Source organism: Carassius carassius, chromosome 39 (genome assembly GCF_963082965.1).
Source record: "Carassius carassius chromosome 39, fCarCar2.1, whole genome shotgun sequence".
Lineage (NCBI taxonomy): Eukaryota > Metazoa > Chordata > Actinopteri > Cypriniformes > Cyprinidae > Carassius > Carassius carassius.
Genome location: NC_081793.1, coordinates 15,487,557 through 15,506,909, shown reverse-complemented (window position 1 = coordinate 15,506,909; position 19,353 = coordinate 15,487,557). Strand labels below are relative to the sequence as shown.

The window sequence follows — 19,353 nt, the reverse complement described above, 5'->3', positions numbered from 1 at the left end:
ATGTCACAGCCTACCTAAATATTGTTGTTGACGTTGTCCATCCTTTTATGACTACAGTGTACCCATCTCCTGATAGCTACTTCCAGCAGGATAAAGCAACATGTCACAAAGCTCAAATCATCTCAGACTGGTTTCTTGAACATGACAATGAGTTCACTCGGCCTCCACACTCAAATGGCCTCCACAGTCACCAGATCTCAATAAAATAGAGCAGCTTTGGGATGTGTTGGAACGGGAGATTCGCGTCATGGATGTGCAGCCGACAAATCTGCAGCAACTGCGTGATGCTATCATGTCAATATGGACCAAAATCTCTGAGGAATGTTTCCAACACCTTGTTGAATCTATGCCACAAAGAATTAAGGCAGTTCTGAAGGCAAAAAGGGGTCCAACCCGGTACTAGCAAGGTGTACCTAATAAAGTGGCTTGTGAGTGCGTGTATGTATGTATCTATATATTTATGTATATGTGTGTGTGATTAACAAAGTTCAAAAGAACAGCATATATTTAAAATAGAAATCTTTTGAAATATTGGAAATGTCTTTCTGACCTTTTGCTCGAATTAAAGTGTCCATGCTGAATAAACATATTAATATATTAAAAACAACACATATGTAGGCCTATACTATTTATGTAATATATAATTATACAATTTATTTTACTAGATTTAATTATATTTGAACTGATGATCTATTTTGCACTTTTCCTTAGTCATGATCATGATCTTATTTTCTCACTTTTTGACATTTAGGTAAAACTTGAGAAATAAAGAAAAGCAAAAACACATTTCCTTTTATTGGAATGGGTTTTTATTCAGAGTAGGAAAGTTCTGTCACTGACACGTTATTGCAGTGTTGCATATCAATGTCATCAAATCTTGGTAAAAATATCCTATGGCAATAACTTCTTAAGGCCGATAGTGTTTCTATCACCGGTTGGTTGTAGATGGTTCTTCACTCAACTATGTACACAAGCATACGTTCACACTACATACAACAGTGATTCACAAGACTCAGCTAGCAGGACAGGGAATGACCCTCAATGTCAAAACATTCAAATTTAAAGGTGAAGTGTGTAGTTTCTGGGCCACCACATGGAATTGCAAAAAATAATAGGTTTCATGCAATACTTCCCCCTCTATTATCAGTCATCCAAACAAACTCATGCCATTGGTTGAGCTAATGTAACAGGCTGGTTGTGATGCTCAAACAAACAGAGCAATGTGTTGAAATTTATTGATAGCGCCACCTATGTATGGCTGCTTACAGCTCTCTCTGTAAATTAAGACATTAATTCAACATTGAAAAATTACACCATCACCTTTAAGTAAATAAATGCAAATTGAGAATTCACAGAGAGTGTGAGTGTCAATCATGTTAAAGCAACTGTAAGTTGCTTTTTACCTTGAAATTCTGCTACTACACTGACTTCTAACAAGGAGAATGGTTTGTTCATCTAGTTTGTTTTCTATCCAGTGTAATTACAATAGTGAATTCCACTCACTTAACTGTAGGGGACTCTAGAGTCGCAAAATAGTTGCTTTATCTTTATCAGTGAAATTTTATGTTAATAAACAGCCATCCAGAGACTTTTCATTTGAATTATGCATGCTCTGGTTTGAAAAAGGAAATCTTAATTTCCTTCACTTTGGAAAAGTCGAAGACAAAGGTGAAGTGGAAAATACTTTTTAACTATAAACAGCAGATTCAAAGACAAAATGTTGAGATTCAAAAAGTAAATCACACACAACACACACACACTTCTTGTGAAAATGAACTACGACTAAGACACACAAAAAAAGAAAAAGAAACCAAGCATACTGCAAAATAATACCTACTTTTTATGCTTCAAAACCATTCACACTCATCAGTTTGAATATTCAATAAATCAATAAATAACATACATATAAATACACTAATACGGTATATACAGAAAATAGTTTTAAAAAGATCACTATTGACCAGCCTTCATCTCTTTTACGGTGTCAAATGAAAATTCAGTAAACCAAGTGCATTTAGATGGATCTCTCTCACACGCGCACACACACACACACACACACACATACATAAAAAGAACAGTAAAAACCATCAAGGACATAAAAAATAACTCATACACAGTGAACTAGGGGTTCTCTTGCAATAAACAGTCCAAGAAATGGAAAATTTCTGCCTTGTTCTTCAATGCCTAGCCATTCGTCGTCCAGCTCAAGAAAACAAAAGGTGGATAATGACAGTAATTGCTACTTGAGGATCTGCTTCTGTGATTTCAATCTGGCACAACAGGAACTGACGTGTGGTGACCATCTGCAGGCAGGTGAGGAGTGTTGAAGAACATCTATCCACCAAATGATAAGGAACTATTCAGGCAAAGGAAGGAGTGGACTGAAGTAACTCCTCCAAGGGCACTAAAGCACCAGGAGAAAGACAAGCAAAAAATATGGAATGTTCTTGTTCTCAAGTGCCAGAGATTTGAGATCCGGAGTGAAATCTGTTTCATTCAGCACTTTTTAGGTCCCCACGCAGATGTCTGTTTCGGAGCTATTCCAGTTCCGAACGTGGGGAACTCTTCGGCACTGCTCATGTCTGGTGCCTGAATGTTGCGAAAAGAGTAAAAAGGAAATCGTTAACATGACGATGAGAGAGACAACATGATTTTGTAAAATCATGATTTTGAGTGGTAAACTTTTAAACCTTGTTGCCTTGTGCATTCCAGGGGGCGTCCCGCACAACAAAACCTTTAGCCAGAGCTTTGTTATCCTCGTCATTTCCTCCTGCTCCCATTGTCTTTGAAGGAGGCTTCATATAAGATGCCATAGTCTCTGTCTCTGTGACGCTCAGCATCTATGAGGAAAGATGAGCGAGTGAGAATGCAAAAGAAAGGAAAACACAGGTGATGGATTTTATCTGTCTAGAAAGAATCATCTGCAGTTCTGCATTCCCAACTCACATATTCTTCTTCCAGATTAAGTAGATGGTCAATGGCATTATCAACATTCTCTGGCAGTCCAGTAACAGTAACCTTGCTCGGGTCCTCAGAACCTGGCTGAGGAAACCGTATATCAACCTGAAATAAAAAAGATCATTATTAAGGATGATACAAACCAAATATATATATATATATAAGATATTGCCAATGATCTATGACAGAGAATTGTATAGATCAGTAGATAACAAAATTTTCAATATGTTTTTTTTTATTAATAATAAGTATCAATTATTATTATTGTAAAGTTTATTGTAAATATTACTAACAACAACTAATAAATATAACAACAACAACAACTACAACAATAACACTTTATTAGTTTATTGCTTTATTATAAGAAATATTATTGGTGATAATTATTTTTTATAATAATAATAATAATTATTATTATTATTATGGTTGTTTTGATGATTCTTATATTATTATTATGGTGTTAAATATTATTGGTGATGTAATAACTATTTTTAATAATAATAATAATAATAGTCAATAATTATTATTATAATGATTGTTATTGATCATTATTATCAGCATCAATAATCAGGGTGTCTAGAGATATGAAAACTGAAGACTTTTTAATACCACCTTGTGTGAAATTTAAGACCAAACCTGCGATGGAATTATGCATTATTTTACATATATATAATATTTAATGTATTTAATGTAAAAAGAAAACAAAATATCATTGCTGTCAAAAATGCTATTATGATATACAGTGAACTTTATATATCAGCAGACAATATCCCATACAAAATATCCCTGTGTAAAAACCACCAACCATTAATTGTGAAGCAATATTTTCATCAGCATTCTATCAGCTTTTTATATACTTAATCTTGTTTTTAATATTTACCCTAGGATGTTATTTACATTTATAAATGGCAATATTTTTTAACCTTATTAATACAACCTTATTGCATGCGTCATCTTTCATGTCAAATTCTTACAATTGATCAAGAAATTCACGCTGAGGCTTTTACCAATCAAATAAAATAATTTACACTCCAAAATTACATCTGCAATATATAATGTTACGATATTATTGTTTATAATAAATAAATTGTTTAAATAAAATTTCTGAATATATAAATAGGAAATGTTGAGGAAAAATACATACTTTTAAACATGAGACTTAACTGCCTATAGGTGGTGTTGAGTCATAATTCATTCCGATTACTTTAAAACACTGAACAATTCTTCTGTTCGGATCTTTGTTTAGAACTATTTTCATTTGTGAAAGAACAAAACAATCAATACGGTGTCTAAAATGTAATTTTATATTTATTTGTTTGTTGTACTAAAAACAATGTACTGTAAATATTCAGCAAAACAGCTCACTTATGGTGAGATGGAACTTCATCATGTTATTAATAAACTAAACAATTTGAATTTCTTTATGTGTGCCGTTACACTCATTTGATTTGATTTCTCTATAAAAGTGTCTTTCTCAGAAATGGGCAGCACAAGCCTCAACAACGAGTCATTGATAACAGAAATACATTATCCATCATTAATTGCTATTTCAGCTTAATGTTATAAAATCAGAAGAATCATTCTCACGTTTTTGATGCTTCACTATTTTTTTTGTCACTAGTCTTTATCAGGCTATTTGTCCAGTTGGGGAGAAGTAAAATTATTTAACCATTTTCAGTAACTTGCATTAAACTACCTAGAAGGCTGCTCAGCTAGCAGGTGTTCAGCTGGATTCTGCTACCGCAATTTTCTCTGATGAAGTTCAGTCTGTCCAATAATTGTAAACCGGCTGTGCCTCACATGTCCTGAAGAGTGAAGCTGCGGGCTTTTTGATCGCCCCCTGGTGGGTGGCTGCAGTACAGGTCATAAACCCCACCCTCTCCTTGTAAACGAATGGGACTTGAGTCAAAAAAAAAATTACACTTCCAATACAATTTTCCGAAAAATGGTTTTGGTCATTTAAGGTAGTTGTTATCACGATTATATATGTTCATTTGTTTGTTTTTGTGATAAGTTGAATTTTAGCTAGTAATTTGATGCTATAAAAATGGGGCGTGTCGTTATGGTTGATTGGTACTGCGGGAGTTTGATACTGTGGCTCCACCTAACGACACTACTGCGCGGACTCTGGCTCCAAACAATCTCTACTACGTGGACTCTGGCTCTAAACAATCTCTACTACGCGGACTCTGGCTCCAAACAATCTCTACTACGCGGACTCTGGCTCCAAACAATCTCTACTGTGCGAACTCTGGCTCCAAACAATCTCTACTACGCGGATTCTGGCTCCAAACAATCTCTACTACGCGGACTCTGGCTCTAAACAATCTCTACTGCGCGGACTCTGGCTCCAAACAATCTCTACTACGCGAACTCTGGCTCCAAACAATCTCTACTACGCGGACTCTGGCTCTAAACAATCTCTACCGCGCGGACTCTGGCTCTAAACAATCTCTACCGCGCGGACTCTGGCTCCAAACAATCTCTACTGCGCGGACTCTGGCTCCAAACAATCTCTACTGCGTGGATTCTGGCTCCAAACAATCTCTACTACGCGGACTCTGGCTCTAAACAATCTCTACTGCGCGGACTCTGGCTCCAAACAATCTCTACTGCGCGGACTCTGGCTCCAAACAATCTCTACTGCGCGGACTCTGGCTCTAAACAATCTCTACTGCGCGGACTCTGGCTCTAAACAATCTCTACTGCGCGGACTCTGGCTCCAAACAATCTCTACTGCGCGGACTCTGGCTCCAAACAATCTCTACTACGCGGACTCTGGCTCTAAACAATCTCTACTGCGCGGACTCTGGCTCCAAACAATCTCTACTACGCGGACTCTGGCTCCAAACAATCTCTACTGCGCGGACTCTGGCTCTAAACAATCTCTACCGTGCGGACTCTGGCTCCAAACAATCTCTACCACGCGGACTCTGGCTCCAAACACGGACTCTGGCTCTAAACAATCTCTATTGTGCGAACTCTGGCTCTAAACAATCTCTACCACGCGGACTCTGGCTCCAAACAATCTCTACCGCGCGGACTCTGGCTCTAAACAATCTCTACTGCTCGAATTCTGGCTCTAAACAATCTCTACTGTGCGAACTCTGGCTCTAAACAATCTCTACCACGCGGACTCTGGCTCCAAACAATCTCTACCGTGCGGACTCTGGCTCCAAACAATCTTTACCGCGCGGACTCTGGCTCCAAACAATCTCTACTGTGCGAACTCTGGCTCTAAACAATCTCTACCACGCGGACTCTGGCTCCAAACAATCTCTACCGCGCGGACTCTGGCTCCAAACAATCTCTACCACGCGGACTCTGGCTCCAAACACGGACTCTGGCTCCAAACAATCTCTACCGCGCAGACTCTGGCTCCAAACAATCTCTACCACGCGGACTCTGGCTCCAAACACGGACTCTGGCTCCAAACAATCTCTACCGCGCGGACTCTGGCTCCAAACAATCTCTACCGCGCAGACTCTGGCTCCAAACAATCTCTACCGCGCGGACTCTGGCTCCAAACAATCTCTACCGCGCAGACTCTGGCTCCAAACAATCTCTACCACGCGGACTCTGGCTCCAAACACGGACTCTGGCTCCAAACAATCTCTACCACGCGGACTCTGGCTCCAAACACGGACTCTGGCTCCAAACAATCTCTACCGCGCGGACTCTGGCTCCAAACAATCTCTACCACGCGGACTCTGGCTCCAAACACGGACTCTGGCTCCAAACAATCTCTACCGCGCGGACTCTGGCTCCAAACAATCTCTACCGCGCGGACTCTGGCTCCAAACAATCTCTACCGCGCGGACTCTGGCACCAAACAATCTCTAATGCGTGGACTCTGGCTCCAAACAAATCTTCACTGCACGGACTCTGGCTCCAAATGACGTAATTTACTCAAGATGGCAGCAGCCATACTAAGATGCTTTGGCTTCACTTTTCTATAGTGGAAGGAAATTAAGACACGTTGTCCATCTTTTTTACATTCTATTTTGTAAACAGTCACCGGTTCCATCAAATAGTTAAAATGTTTTGCAGCAATGTGACCAAAAATATTTAAGACCCATCAAATCTGAAGACATTTTATGACTTTTTAAGGACCCGCCACCCTGATAATATTATTATTATGATTATCATGTTAAATATTATGTACTACAAAATTTTTAAAAATACATTAAATAATAAATAATAACAATCATCGTTATTTTTACTATGTTAAATATCATGACTAATTTAGATGTTGATATAGTTTTATCACTATCGGCAAATATGAGAAGTATTCTTACTTTGAACTCCTCCATGAGTTTCCGAATGGCTTTGCCACGTGCTCCGATGATGCGTGCGTGGACCCGCCGGTCCAGCCGGATGTCTTCACTCACCATATCCTGCAGTGCTGCCACAAGCTGCTCTATAGCTGCCTTGGCCTCGTTAGTATTCCTCTCATAACCCGAGATTAGAATTACATCCTACAGGAAGACAGAGTCGCGTGAAAAAAGGCTGACATGCAAAGAGACAAACAGGATGACAGGTATGAAAGGTATGAGCTTCTTTAACCAATTTGGGTTAAAGATTGAGGAAATGCCCTTGCAAAAACATACCTGCTGCTCATCACCTTTGTCAGGGAATTGCACATTGACATCATAATCTTTGCGTATTTGAGAGATGACGGCTCCTTTGCGGCCTATAATTTTGGGGTGATATTTTGGGTCTACTGAGAGTGTCACCTTATAGCTTCGTAAGGCCTACAAACAGACAAGAAAACAATATATTCTATTGCAAGAAGTAAATCTCAGATTGTATATTAGCAGAGAGGTGTTGAGAAGAAGTTGTACCCGATCTTCCTGCTCGGCCTGCAGCTCCTTGACTCTCTGCAGCAGTCCCTGTTTGGCCCGCTCCACACTGGCCACCTGTCCTGTGATCTTTATGATATCTGACTGTTGCTCAGGCTGAGGAACCCAAATGTTCACCTGTACAGCACATTACAGTACACAAATTAATACTGTTATTCAGTAAGGATGCATTAAATTGATCAAAAATGAAATAGAAAACAATTATTTTAAATTGTAAAAAATATTTGACAATATTACATTAAAGACAATATTATGTCTTTACAGTATTTTTGATCAAATAAATGCAGCATGATGGTGAGCATCAGAGACTCCTTTAAAAAACACATTCTTGGGTTCACAAACTTTTGAACGGTAGTACAAATACAATTCAAAATGTCTCTACCTCATAGTCCTCCATCATTTTCCTTATTCCAGCTCCTTTCTGTCCTATGATGTAACGATGAAGGTCATAGGAAACCTCAACATCAATCGTCACAGGAACTAAAGCCTCAAATTCAAAATGGGATAAAAGAGAATGAAAACCAATCCATTATAAGACTAAAGAGACCACTAGAATTCCCAGAATTCCTTACAAGTAAAGCTCCACGGGCCATCTCACACTTTTCGGCCCGTCCCGTCACAATGATGATATCGCACTTCCGAGGAATGAGATCCGTATCCCCGTTCTCTTGAGATGCAGCTTCCTGAGCTGCAAGCCACAAATACAACACAGCTCGTAAATATTCTTTTCATCAATAAATAGGACGAAAGAAATATCTGAACTAATTTGAGTGTAAGGAAGAGACCTGCACACTCATCTCTGTCTGGAAATTTGATCTGAACTTCATGTTCCCGTGTAATTTGTTGTATTTTGCAACCTTTGGGTCCCATGACGGCTCTATGGTAACGCTGAGGAATCAACACCTCCACATTCACCTGTGATTCCTGATGACACATTAGCAGATAATGACAATCAGAAAGCATTCTAACATGGTTTCTAATATTTTTGTGGAAACCACGATACATTATTTTTTTCCAGAAATCTCTGAGTAACAGAAAGTTCAAAAGACCAGAAGTTATTTGGAATATATTTTTTGTAAGTGTACAGTACTGTCACTTTTGATCAAATAATTACTAATTTAGTAATTACTAATTACCAGAGTAACCCCAAACTGCCGAACAGTATTGTATATACTATTCATGGCGGAAAAGTCACTGCAATATGTATACATGGACTGGATATGGAACTCACAAGATCTTGGACAATCTCCTGAATGCGTTTCTTAGCAGCGTCAACACACTCTCTGGGTCCTTTGAGAGTGATATTGTCACTCTGTGTGCCCGTGCGAGGGAAGCTAACAGCTACACCGCCATACTCCTCCGCCAACTCTCTCAACACCTGCCCTCTCCGACAGACGAAGTGACGGTGATGCCGGGGGTCCACGACCAGACTGTCCTCTATCACGTCATCCTGAAATAAAAGCACAGTTGAGGAGGTGCATTCAAAGAAACACTAACTCAAATGCTTTTACGTTTTTTTCTGTCATACCAGATTTTTAATGAGGGTTTCCAGCTCTTTCTGGGCAAGACATACAGCCTCCTCTTTACCCATGATGGTAATGTGCTCCTGTTCTGGCTCATCTGGTGATGGGAAGATGATTCGTGCTCTGGTTCGATCCCGTACCCGTCGGATATTAGCTCCTCCTTTGCCTATCAAGAACTTGTGGTACTCTGGCTTTGCTTGGATCTCCACTGAGAAGTTGTTGACTTGCTGGTGGGACAAAAAAACAAATGTGTCACATAGACTGAATGACTCCAAACTTTGAAAAGTAGTTTTCTGCACTGCTGTCTTTTTTGCTTTAGATCTTCTCTCATTACTCACCTTCTCCTCCGCCAACTGCAGCAGTTGTTTCTTGGCTCTCTCCACCTCCTCTGCAGGACCTCGGATAGTGACCTTGTCCAGCCCTGAGCCTTCCGCAGGGAAGTGGATGTGAACACCCCCACACTCTTCCATCACAGAGCGCACCAGACTGCCCTTGGATCCAATCAGAGAGTTGTGCAGCTTGGCTGGGATGGAAACCTCAGCCTCCTTCAGGTTGGCCTGGGAGAGTTGAAAAATCAAAAGAGAACGTGTGAGTGAAGAAAAACTTAGAGCATTGAGAATTACACCCATAACACATTCCCTAGCTTCCTGTTTCTCTCACCAGCTCTCTCTGAATGGCGAGGATCCGATCTCGTGCGGCTTCACAGCTGCTCTTCTTACCAGTTATTACAATCATCTCCGAGTTGCTGTTCTCCATTGGGAGATCAATCTTGGTGTTGGTCTCCTCACGTATCTATATAGATTTACACAGCAACAAAAATTTCTCTCACTGAAAACAAAACAACTAAATTAGAACAATATTTAAAAAAAATAAATAAACTGTACTGTGATTATTTCTTCAGATACTGAATGTTATTTTTTAATATTCGGTGGCCACACCACAATACTCCACCACCAATGCTTTTAGTGCTTTTATGGTCCTTTTTTCCTAAAATTTCTCATTATGAGCAAGAGTTTTTATTGTTTTACTAGAACCAAATTTGTTATATAAAGCTGAACTAAAATAATGTATAAATTAGTGCTGTAAATTTTCCTCGAATTAATCATAATTACTCGCATATGAATATATTTATATTGTCATAATTTCACATTGAATCTCGGACGCTGGGTGCTAGAGGCTGACTCCAAAAGGGAGTAAATCCCATAGACTCCCCATGTTAAAATGCCAACTTTACAGCAGAAAAAAACATGTTTACAGTCTAGTACAAAAAAAGATTTTGGTCTATATAGCTAATTTTGCCCTTCATGACAACTGTGAGGGAGGTGAATTTTTTTATAAATCATTAGTTTAAATTATAGTAAACCTTAAATTTCTGCATAATTAAGGGCGTGGCCACTTGAGTGACAGGTGGATTGCTGCTGCTGGCACCGCTGTAAAGGTACGAGGGCGTGGCTTCAGCAACCAGCTCCCACCTTTTTGCCCATTTTTTTTTCCGCCATCTCGGCCCGCTCCGCCCACTTTGAGCTTCAAAAACGCTCTTCAGAAAACTCTGAGTGACGTCACGGACACTACGTCCATGTTTTTATACAGTCTATGGTCTTATTGTGCTTGATAGTGTGTTTATATTGTCTACTGTAACATTACCCAAAGTATGCCAGGAAAAAAATGGAAGCTGCATTATTTACCTTGAATATTTTTAAACTTCAACTAACTGAAATTAAAAACAATATTCAGTTTTGGACTGAATATGTCAACTTTACAAATCCAAAAAAAAAAACAATAGCGGTCTTTGTGTCCTCACCTTTTTGATGTTGGCTCCTCCTTTGCCAATGATGTTTTTGTGGAACTGCTTGTGGATGGGTACAGAAATTGAGAAGCTGCTCTCAACCTAATAACATGAACATAATTATCATTAAAAACATAATATAAAAAACACTAAACCTCAATGCCATTCAAAGACTTAACTTCCCAGCTGTCCAACAGATGATTTGACTTTAAAACAAAATGTGCTTTAACTACAATAGCATTGGAGGAAGTTGCCATCCGTGGGCTGAGTATGATAATTTCATAGCTATCTGATCTCATAACAGCTGCTCTTTTTGTGACCTTGCATTAGTCACGAAGCAAATGTAATTTGAGAGCAGGAAGGAATCAAGAGGAAATGACTCTTGTACCAGCTCAGCGATGAGTTTCTGCAGAAACTTTGCACATTTCTCCACTTCGTTTTTAGGCCCTCTGAGCTGTACTATGTCACTTTTCTGTTGCTGGTCTGGAAAGATGATAATGACCTGTGGAAATGAAACCATCTGTATGAAATCATCTTTCATGTAACGTGATGAATGTGCAGCAGTCTATAGATATTGGTGTGTTTAACAAAATGAAGCAGTGAGCACCTCAGGGAACTTGTCCCGTACTTCTTTGATCTTCTCTCCTTTCTGTCCAATGATGGTGCGGTGAAACTTCTGCTCTATTATCAGGTCTTTTGTGCGTTCATTTTCCTAAAGTATCAAACATGCCAGAAAATGACATCTTAAACCATGCGAGCTTCATTATGTCATAAGAGTGCTTTCCATAAAGTACGTCTCACCATACGTTGGGCAATGTCCATCAGTTCCTTGCGAGCGAGCTGTACTCCCTGAGGATCACCCTCAATACGAACCAGCCCACAGCGCTCTGAGTCCTGAGGAATCCGCACTGATACCTTATACTGCTCCTTTATCCGATTTACTGAGAAAAGCACCAAATAATTAATTAATCTGCTCTGTTCACTAAACGAATGAACTTTACTGTAACAAATATAATCTAGATAACTCAAAGGTCTCATAATCAGATTAAGTGTGCAACACAGTCATTCATTTTTCCCAGGTTCTGTGGCAGTGGCAACACACGAACTGTTGCATACTGACATTGTGCTCTGCTTGTAATCAAATAATGTGTAAAACCACAATTTGACTATTTAAACATTACTCTTCTATCTGTGCTATGAGTTGTTCTATCCAGACATCCAAAACATGACTAAAGTTTCAGACTAAGCACTCCATAAATGCTTTAGACCTACTGTTGGCCCCGTTTTTGCCAATGAGATGTCTGTGAAAACGGTGGTCAATGTTAATCTCGGCATAGTCCATTCTTGCCATCTGGAGGGAGGAAAAGAAAACACTTGAGGACTATACCTAAACTGTTTCTATTTCACAAATGCAGAAACCTGAAGAACAAACCATAACTGAAATTTGACAGATATGAAGCAACCATTTTTAGCAACCAGATTTCCCATTCGATCTTCATTTTAAACAACAACAGCAAAAAGCCTGATAGTAAGAGATCTGCGGGTTCTATTACCAGGTCTTTTATGATCTCCTGTATCTGAGCCTGGGCTTGTTCCACCTCCTCCGTCGGTCCCTCCAGACTGATACGTTCCTCTCCATCAGTAAACTCTATATGCACCTGATGATGACAAACAGCCACGTTTTATCCAACACCAGTAATACCCCACTCATGAATATTTTAAACTTTCATGTATCTTGAAAAAGGTGGTGGCTAACAAGTGGATTAATAGGACTATAGAGGTTGAATGAGACATCTAAAAACATCACACTATACAGGTAAACTCATCTACTCATGGTGTCGTGTTTATACTTGCACTCTTGAATATTCTAACTCTAAAACTTTTAAACTTGAAGATTTTAAATAAAGTTTGAAAGAGTTGACAGAAGCTTACTGGTGATGACACTGAACTGAAGTACGTTTATAGCGTTGTGCTTCTGACGATTGTATTTAGGCTTTAAAATGAATACGTTTGTGAAGATTATCTTGACAAACACACAATTTTGGAATCATACACTTTTGTTGGTCACAGGAGCTTATTCTCTGAAATAATCTGAAAGGCAATGTAAAAATCCAGCACTCTATTAACAGACTTCTCATTTCAATTTTCTATACCTTAGGCAGCTGCTGAGTAATGCGACTGATGTTTTGTCCTTTCTTGCCAATGATGAAACGATGGAGCCAAGCCGGAGCAATCACTTCCACCACGATCACACTTTTAGCCTGCAAAACACACAGGTGCAATGTAAAAAATTTGCATTCTGTTGAAAATAAGGCCAAATAATGGCAAAACTGACCTTGGCGTACACCTGTGTGAGAGCCGGACCCAGCTTGTCCGGTTCTCCTCTGAGGATGATGGTCTCAGATGCGGAGTCCAGAGAGGGCATCTCCACAGACACACCAGTATTCTCCAGGATTTCCTGCAGGGTGTTGCCTTTGGGGCCTACTATGTACTTATGTTGTGACTTCTTCACCTCCACTGAGATCGTGGTTGTTTTTCGTTTCTGCTTGTGCAAATTCAGAAGGAGGTCAGGAAATGTCACGAGATGCATGTTTTTGAAATACAAAGACTATTTGAAAAATACACAAAAAATCGTAATATTGTGAAATAACGGGTTCCTATATTGTGTTGCTTAATATGTTTGTGGAAACTGTGATACAATTTTTTTGTATCGAACAGGATTCTTTATTGAATTGAATGTTTTTAAATGTATTCCTTGCTTAATAAAGGTATTAATTTCTTTAAAACAAAAATTCTCACCTTCTCTTCATAGATGGCCCGGATGCGGGTAATCGCCATGGCAACTGCCTCCTTCTCGCCGGTAATGACAATCTCATCTTTGGGTACGCTGGGTGGTGGGATGCTAATACGAGCTCCGATCTCTTGACTGAGTTCTTGAACGAGTCGATTATATGCACCAGCGATGAATGGATGAAAAGCCTTCTCAAAAGACAAACGTTCGACGGCACGCTTATCCTAAAACAAACAGTGAAGTCATAGTGAGGCTCAATTAGAAATGAAACACAAAGCCTCATCTCATCTAGCATTAAAGATTACCTGCTCAGCAGAGATGAGCTGGATTTCATGGCGAGCTTTCTCTATGCCATCCTTGGTGCCGGTGATGCGGATGTTGGCGTTGGGATCGTCAGATCGGGGGATGGCGATCTTGGTGGCTGTTTTCAGCTCCAGCTCCTGCAACTTCTCCCCGTTCTTTCCGATCACAAACCGATGATGTTCTTTCGGAATAAGCACAGTCGCTGAAGCCTGAGAAGTTCAGCATTGAAATACAACTTTTAACACGGAGAAAAAATGAATTGACTAAGAAATGCAAGACTCAAACGAGCACCTGAGTCTGCAGTCGGGCCACAATCTCCTTCCTGGCTTTCATAACCGAATCCAGTTTTCCAGTAACCATGATGGAGAGGCCTTGGTCCTTGGCAAGAGACAGTTCGATATGTGCCCCAGTCTTTTGCATGATATCCAGGCACACTTTCGCCTCCTCACCTTCACCAAACTGACTGTTGTCTTTATACCGCCGCTCCTCCAAAGGGACATGGAACACCTGAAGGTGCAAAGGGTGAGGAAGAAGAAAAAGTGTGACAGGCCCTCATTAACAATGAAAAGATATGGTTGTTTGACAAGCAGCTTACCCGGGGGCCATTTTACACATGAAAACACATATTTTTGAAAACGGTATTCAAAGTGCAAGTTTTTGAAAACACCACCATTATCATTTCCGTTTCAACGCCCAAGACAGGAATCTTTGAAAACACTGAAGACATGCGTGTGCGTAGTATGTGTTAGGTATGTAGACATGCGCAGTTTGTGTCGATTTTAAAGGCAAGTGCAAACAAACATACACAATAATGGTGGAGTACATGGTACTGCTGTTGTTGATCAAGAGTTTGCTAACGTTTCTTCAGCAAAGTGTGGATTTACTTCACCAATATTACAACCAACAGTGGAGACACATCACATACAACATATAATTGTCACTTTCCAACAGGTACTGTTTACTACGAGTAGGGGTGCAACTGACTAGCTGCGCAAATAAACGCTGATAATGAACGTGGATTTGCGCAGCTAGTCAGTTAACAATGGCTCCGTGAAGTAACAGCTGCTCTATGTGAGATCACACACCTGATGGAATTTACCCCTGATTAGAGAACCGGCTTTACTGACGAGATGCACATCAATTATCAAACGATATTTATCGCGCACCCCTACTAACAAGGTGACAGCGCCACCTACTGGCCTAGGAATACTTAATACAGCATTTTTGGACGTTTTCGCAGATATGTGTAAACGCGGATCGTTTTGAAAATGTTGTTGTGTATACATGAAAATTTTTTAAAACACAAGGGAAAAACGTTTCCGTTTTTGACTACATTGGTTGTTGTGTAAACGTAGCCTCAGACTGAACAAACCTTCTATAGAGCATTATATATATGTTACCTGAGTGATAACGGAGGCTTTGATGGGTCGGATTTTGCTCCAGGCACCTGCTGGCTCACCGCTCTTCTCACCTGGAGTGCCCTTGTCCGGCAAAGGTGGAAAGGCTTCCAGATAGGTGGGTATATATGCTTCGTCTTCTGGTCCTCTACCTATTCACAGACAATAAGAAAAAGAACTGTAAAATGTACACAACAACTTTTCTTTGAATTATTACCTCTGCTGTCACGGTCAAAGATCATTGTGATACAATGACAACTAGCAAACAGCATGAGTGTCCATCCATCAGGGATGTGTTCAAAATCAAAGAGATGTGTCTAATACTAGCTTTAAAACGGTTCCAGTGTCAAATCATTAGTTTATATTATCTTTGCCGCTACTTATTAAGTATACTAATATTTATTCTAGCATCTTTGAATTCATTGTTACATCTATTCCTGCCATGACAAAAAATAAATAAAAAATCATATGTATTTTTGTAGAAGAATAGTTTCACCCCTAATTCTGCCACAGTCATCATACCCATGATCTCACTGTCCTTCAAGCCACTGCGGTGCTCCGCAAAACTCTCCTGAGTCAACACTGCCACAGAACTCATGTTTCAAGACCTGATCCGCTATCCTGCAGAGAGCAGGAGGAAGAGGAGGGACGTGTGGAGAGAAAATACAGAAAAACATAAACATAATAGTAGATAATATCTAGGCCAAACACACAGCCTTCAATATAACTAACTAAAAGAGCATATCTGTAATATACTACTTTCATCTGAGTGATGCTGAGCTCTATTCTCAGCGGTTTCAGCAGCCCAGCAGGGCCCCGGCACACACTGGCATCTCCCTGAGCCCAGCAGCATCTCTCTCCACCTGAGCTCTCCAATTAAAGATGCTGCAGCTGTGAAATCTGACGAAAAGCCTCGTGTGAGCTTGACTAATGTAACAATTATTGATCGTTGTTTAAAATGATAGGCTAACTGTTTAAACTTGTTAAATCTTTTAGATGCCAAGGACACCCAAATATGATCATATTCGTCCAAGGGACCCTAATCTAAAATTTCAAATGCATTCTTGTATCATTTAATTTCAATATTGTTTAAAAAATAATTAGGTGTCTCATTAATACATATTTTTATTCCTTACTGTACTCTACTGTTAGATGTAATATTTATTTAGTAATTTAAATATTTTAATCACATGTTTTTATTCATTTAATCAAACTTATTTTAATCAAATTTGTATTTATTTAAACATTTTTTTTCATTTATTTAAACATTTTTTTATTTTAATCTAATTTTTACATTATTTTTCTTTAAACTTTTCCATGGACCCCCAGCACTCCTTTGCAGCCCCCTGGGGGCCACCCCACACCAGATTGAAAACATCTGGTCTAAACCAGTGGAACTGTAAAGAAGAAAGATGTGACGATGAAAATTATTATACATACACACACACACACACACACACACACACACATATATATATATATGTATATATATGTATATATATATATATATATATAAATAATTTTTTTTTACATTTACATGTAGTCATTTAGAAGATGCTTTTTTTTTAATGGAATCTATCTATCTATCTATCTATCTTCTTACCCTTATAGTCACATTTTCTGTAAACAGTTTTCAGAAATTTTCACTGCAGCTTATACACCGCACACGTGCATTAAAAACAAGCTCTATTAAATTCTGTAAGTGCATGCAAAATTCTCATTTTTCAAATGTGCTTATCAGCTTAATATCACAATCATGCCAAAGACAGAGATTTTAACCCACCTGCAAAGGGTCGAAAACCAGAAAGTCCGTCCAGGTGGATGCTACTGAGAGCTGTTCAGTGTCGGTCTGTTTGTTCAGCCCTATGTGGGTAAGGTTAGCAAAGAGGGTTTGTAACCAGCCTTATGATTACATACACAGCATAAAAAAATAAAGAAAAAAAATATTGTGGCAAGTCCTCTGAGGTTGATTGGGGAGGGGGGCCGAGTCACAGTGGTCTGTCCTGTGGGAGGCAATAGCTAGATGTGGTGCTAAGGATAGGCTCCACTTCACTCTCAGGTGACTAGGTATCTAATTGGTGTGTGGGTGTTTGTGCTTACTGTAATGTGTTGGCAAAAATACACACACGCATTGTATTTACACATGGGATTGAAACATTTTACACATATTCATCTTAACACTCATTGAGAGAGCAAACTGCCCATGTAGTAGAATAATACAGTACATGTAATAAAACAGATATGGGCTAAATAGGCTTGCCAATATTATTTAATATTATGAGGATCTAATTGCCGAGTGTTAATTTGTCTGCTTTAGCGGTGATAAGTTTGTAGGGAAAAACGCCTTGTATACAAAGGTTTTCACAGCTTTTAAGTCTTGAGGGACCTATGCAATCCACAAATATATATATATATATATATATATATATATATATATATATATATATATATATATATTTTTTTTTTTTTTTTTTTTTTTACAAAACTTGCATGTTCAATACCAAAACAAAAAAAAATATAAGCAATTATCGCGATCTCCTGTCTATTTGCATACTATATAAAATGCATATATCATGCAGAATCCATATAATCTGTAAGCTCAGTGCAGTGTAAACAAATACTGGAGCAGGCTAACAACACTGCCTGACATATAACAGCGCGTTAGGCAATTAAAACGGCTGTTAAAATCTCGATTAGCAAAGTGAGGGAGAGACACATTATGTATCGTGGTGATAGTCTTGGTAGTAAATGTTCTAGACTGCAGAATATATATTCAGAATATCTGAGTTTAGCTGGCCAGCTAATCTGCTACATGTAACAGCTCGTTAGCTACAGAGCTTCTGTCTTTCTCTGCTTTAAATACGATAACGTTAAGCTGATTGCAGAAAACGCGGATATGTTCATTCAGTCAACAAAACGTTGCGATTTAAAGCACGTCTACGGAAACAAAAGCAACGGATCACCTTATCAGACAGAAAAGCCTAGCCGCTGGTCCGCTGACAGTAAACACTGCTGCTGAGAATCGACTCTCCAAATGAATCGAATCTTTGATTCATGAGATATCTGTAATGATTCAGAGATATTATTTTTATGTTTTATGATTTTTGTGTTTTTGTTTATTTATTTGTTAATTACATTTTATGTCTTAATAAATGTTACATTTAGGGAAACAGATCATTATTTGAAACGTAAATTGTTGGTAGGTGTACAAATGCTGTTGGATTGTACTGGATACTGACAAAGTAACGATAGTTTACTTTATATGAATGTGTCTCTTTCCATATAGAGAATATAATATGGCACAGAATATGGGTTAAAACTTTATATGTAGATATAAGCCTACTTTTAAAGTACAGTCGTTTTAAAGTAGTTTTGCTACATCACTACATTTTTTACTTTTCGGAGTGCTGTTTTCTGGTTTATCACGAATCATAGACTGTATAAAAACAGAGTGGAATGAGTGAAAAAAAGAAAATTTCCCTGTTGTATATTTTGGAAAGAGTTAAAGTAAATATTGTATCCTTAGTAAAAGATGAGATTTTTTTTTATCCCCTCATCAATACAAATTTTGATTCAAGATGAATGTAGAGTAATTTAGATAAGTCAATTCAGGGTTTCCAAACGCAGATCTCCACCTGCTTTTCAAAATAAAAGACTGTTCAAGAAGTTATTAATTAGAACTATACACGAACTATTTAATTACAACTCAAAAATAGAAATAACAACTTTATGA

The 19,353-nt window shown here is 38.7% G+C and overlaps 1 protein-coding gene across 1 annotated transcript; it reads right to left on the bottom strand.

Moving 5' to 3' along the window:
- Positions 1-786: 786 nt before the first annotated feature.
- Positions 787-18,652, bottom strand: LOC132121465 (vigilin-like). The gene is made up of 28 exons (XM_059530872.1): positions 18,584-18,652; positions 17,404-17,483; positions 16,143-16,241; positions 15,624-15,772; positions 14,515-14,730; positions 14,226-14,432; positions 13,929-14,144; positions 13,465-13,671; positions 13,283-13,390; positions 12,683-12,787; positions 12,402-12,480; positions 11,931-12,070; positions 11,737-11,841; positions 11,518-11,631; positions 11,145-11,231; positions 10,004-10,135; positions 9,682-9,900; positions 9,349-9,570; positions 9,052-9,270; positions 8,606-8,744; positions 8,393-8,508; positions 8,203-8,307; positions 7,803-7,937; positions 7,569-7,712; positions 7,257-7,436; positions 2,947-3,063; positions 2,691-2,840; positions 787-2,589 (listed from the first exon to the last, which is right to left on the bottom strand). Exons 3-28 carry the CDS (start codon positions 16,216-16,218, stop codon positions 2,497-2,499), a joined length of 3,780 nt encoding a protein of 1,259 aa, XP_059386855.1. The 5' UTR covers positions 16,219-16,241; positions 17,404-17,483; positions 18,584-18,652; the 3' UTR covers positions 787-2,496.
- Between the last annotated feature and the right edge of the window lie 701 nt (positions 18,653-19,353).

Coding starts and splice junctions, on each gene's coding strand:
- LOC132121465 (XM_059530872.1), bottom strand. CDS start 16,218: ATGAGTTCTGTGGCAGTGTTGACTCAGGAGAGTTTTGCGGAGCACCGC. Junction 12,071..12,401: donor TGGCAAAAACGGGGCCAACA/GTAGGTCTAAAG, acceptor TGCTTTTCTCAG/TAAATCGGATAAAGGAGCAG. Junction 9,271..9,348: donor AAACCCTCATTAAAAATCTG/GTATGACAGAAA, acceptor CTTTTATTTCAG/GATGACGTGATAGAGGACAG.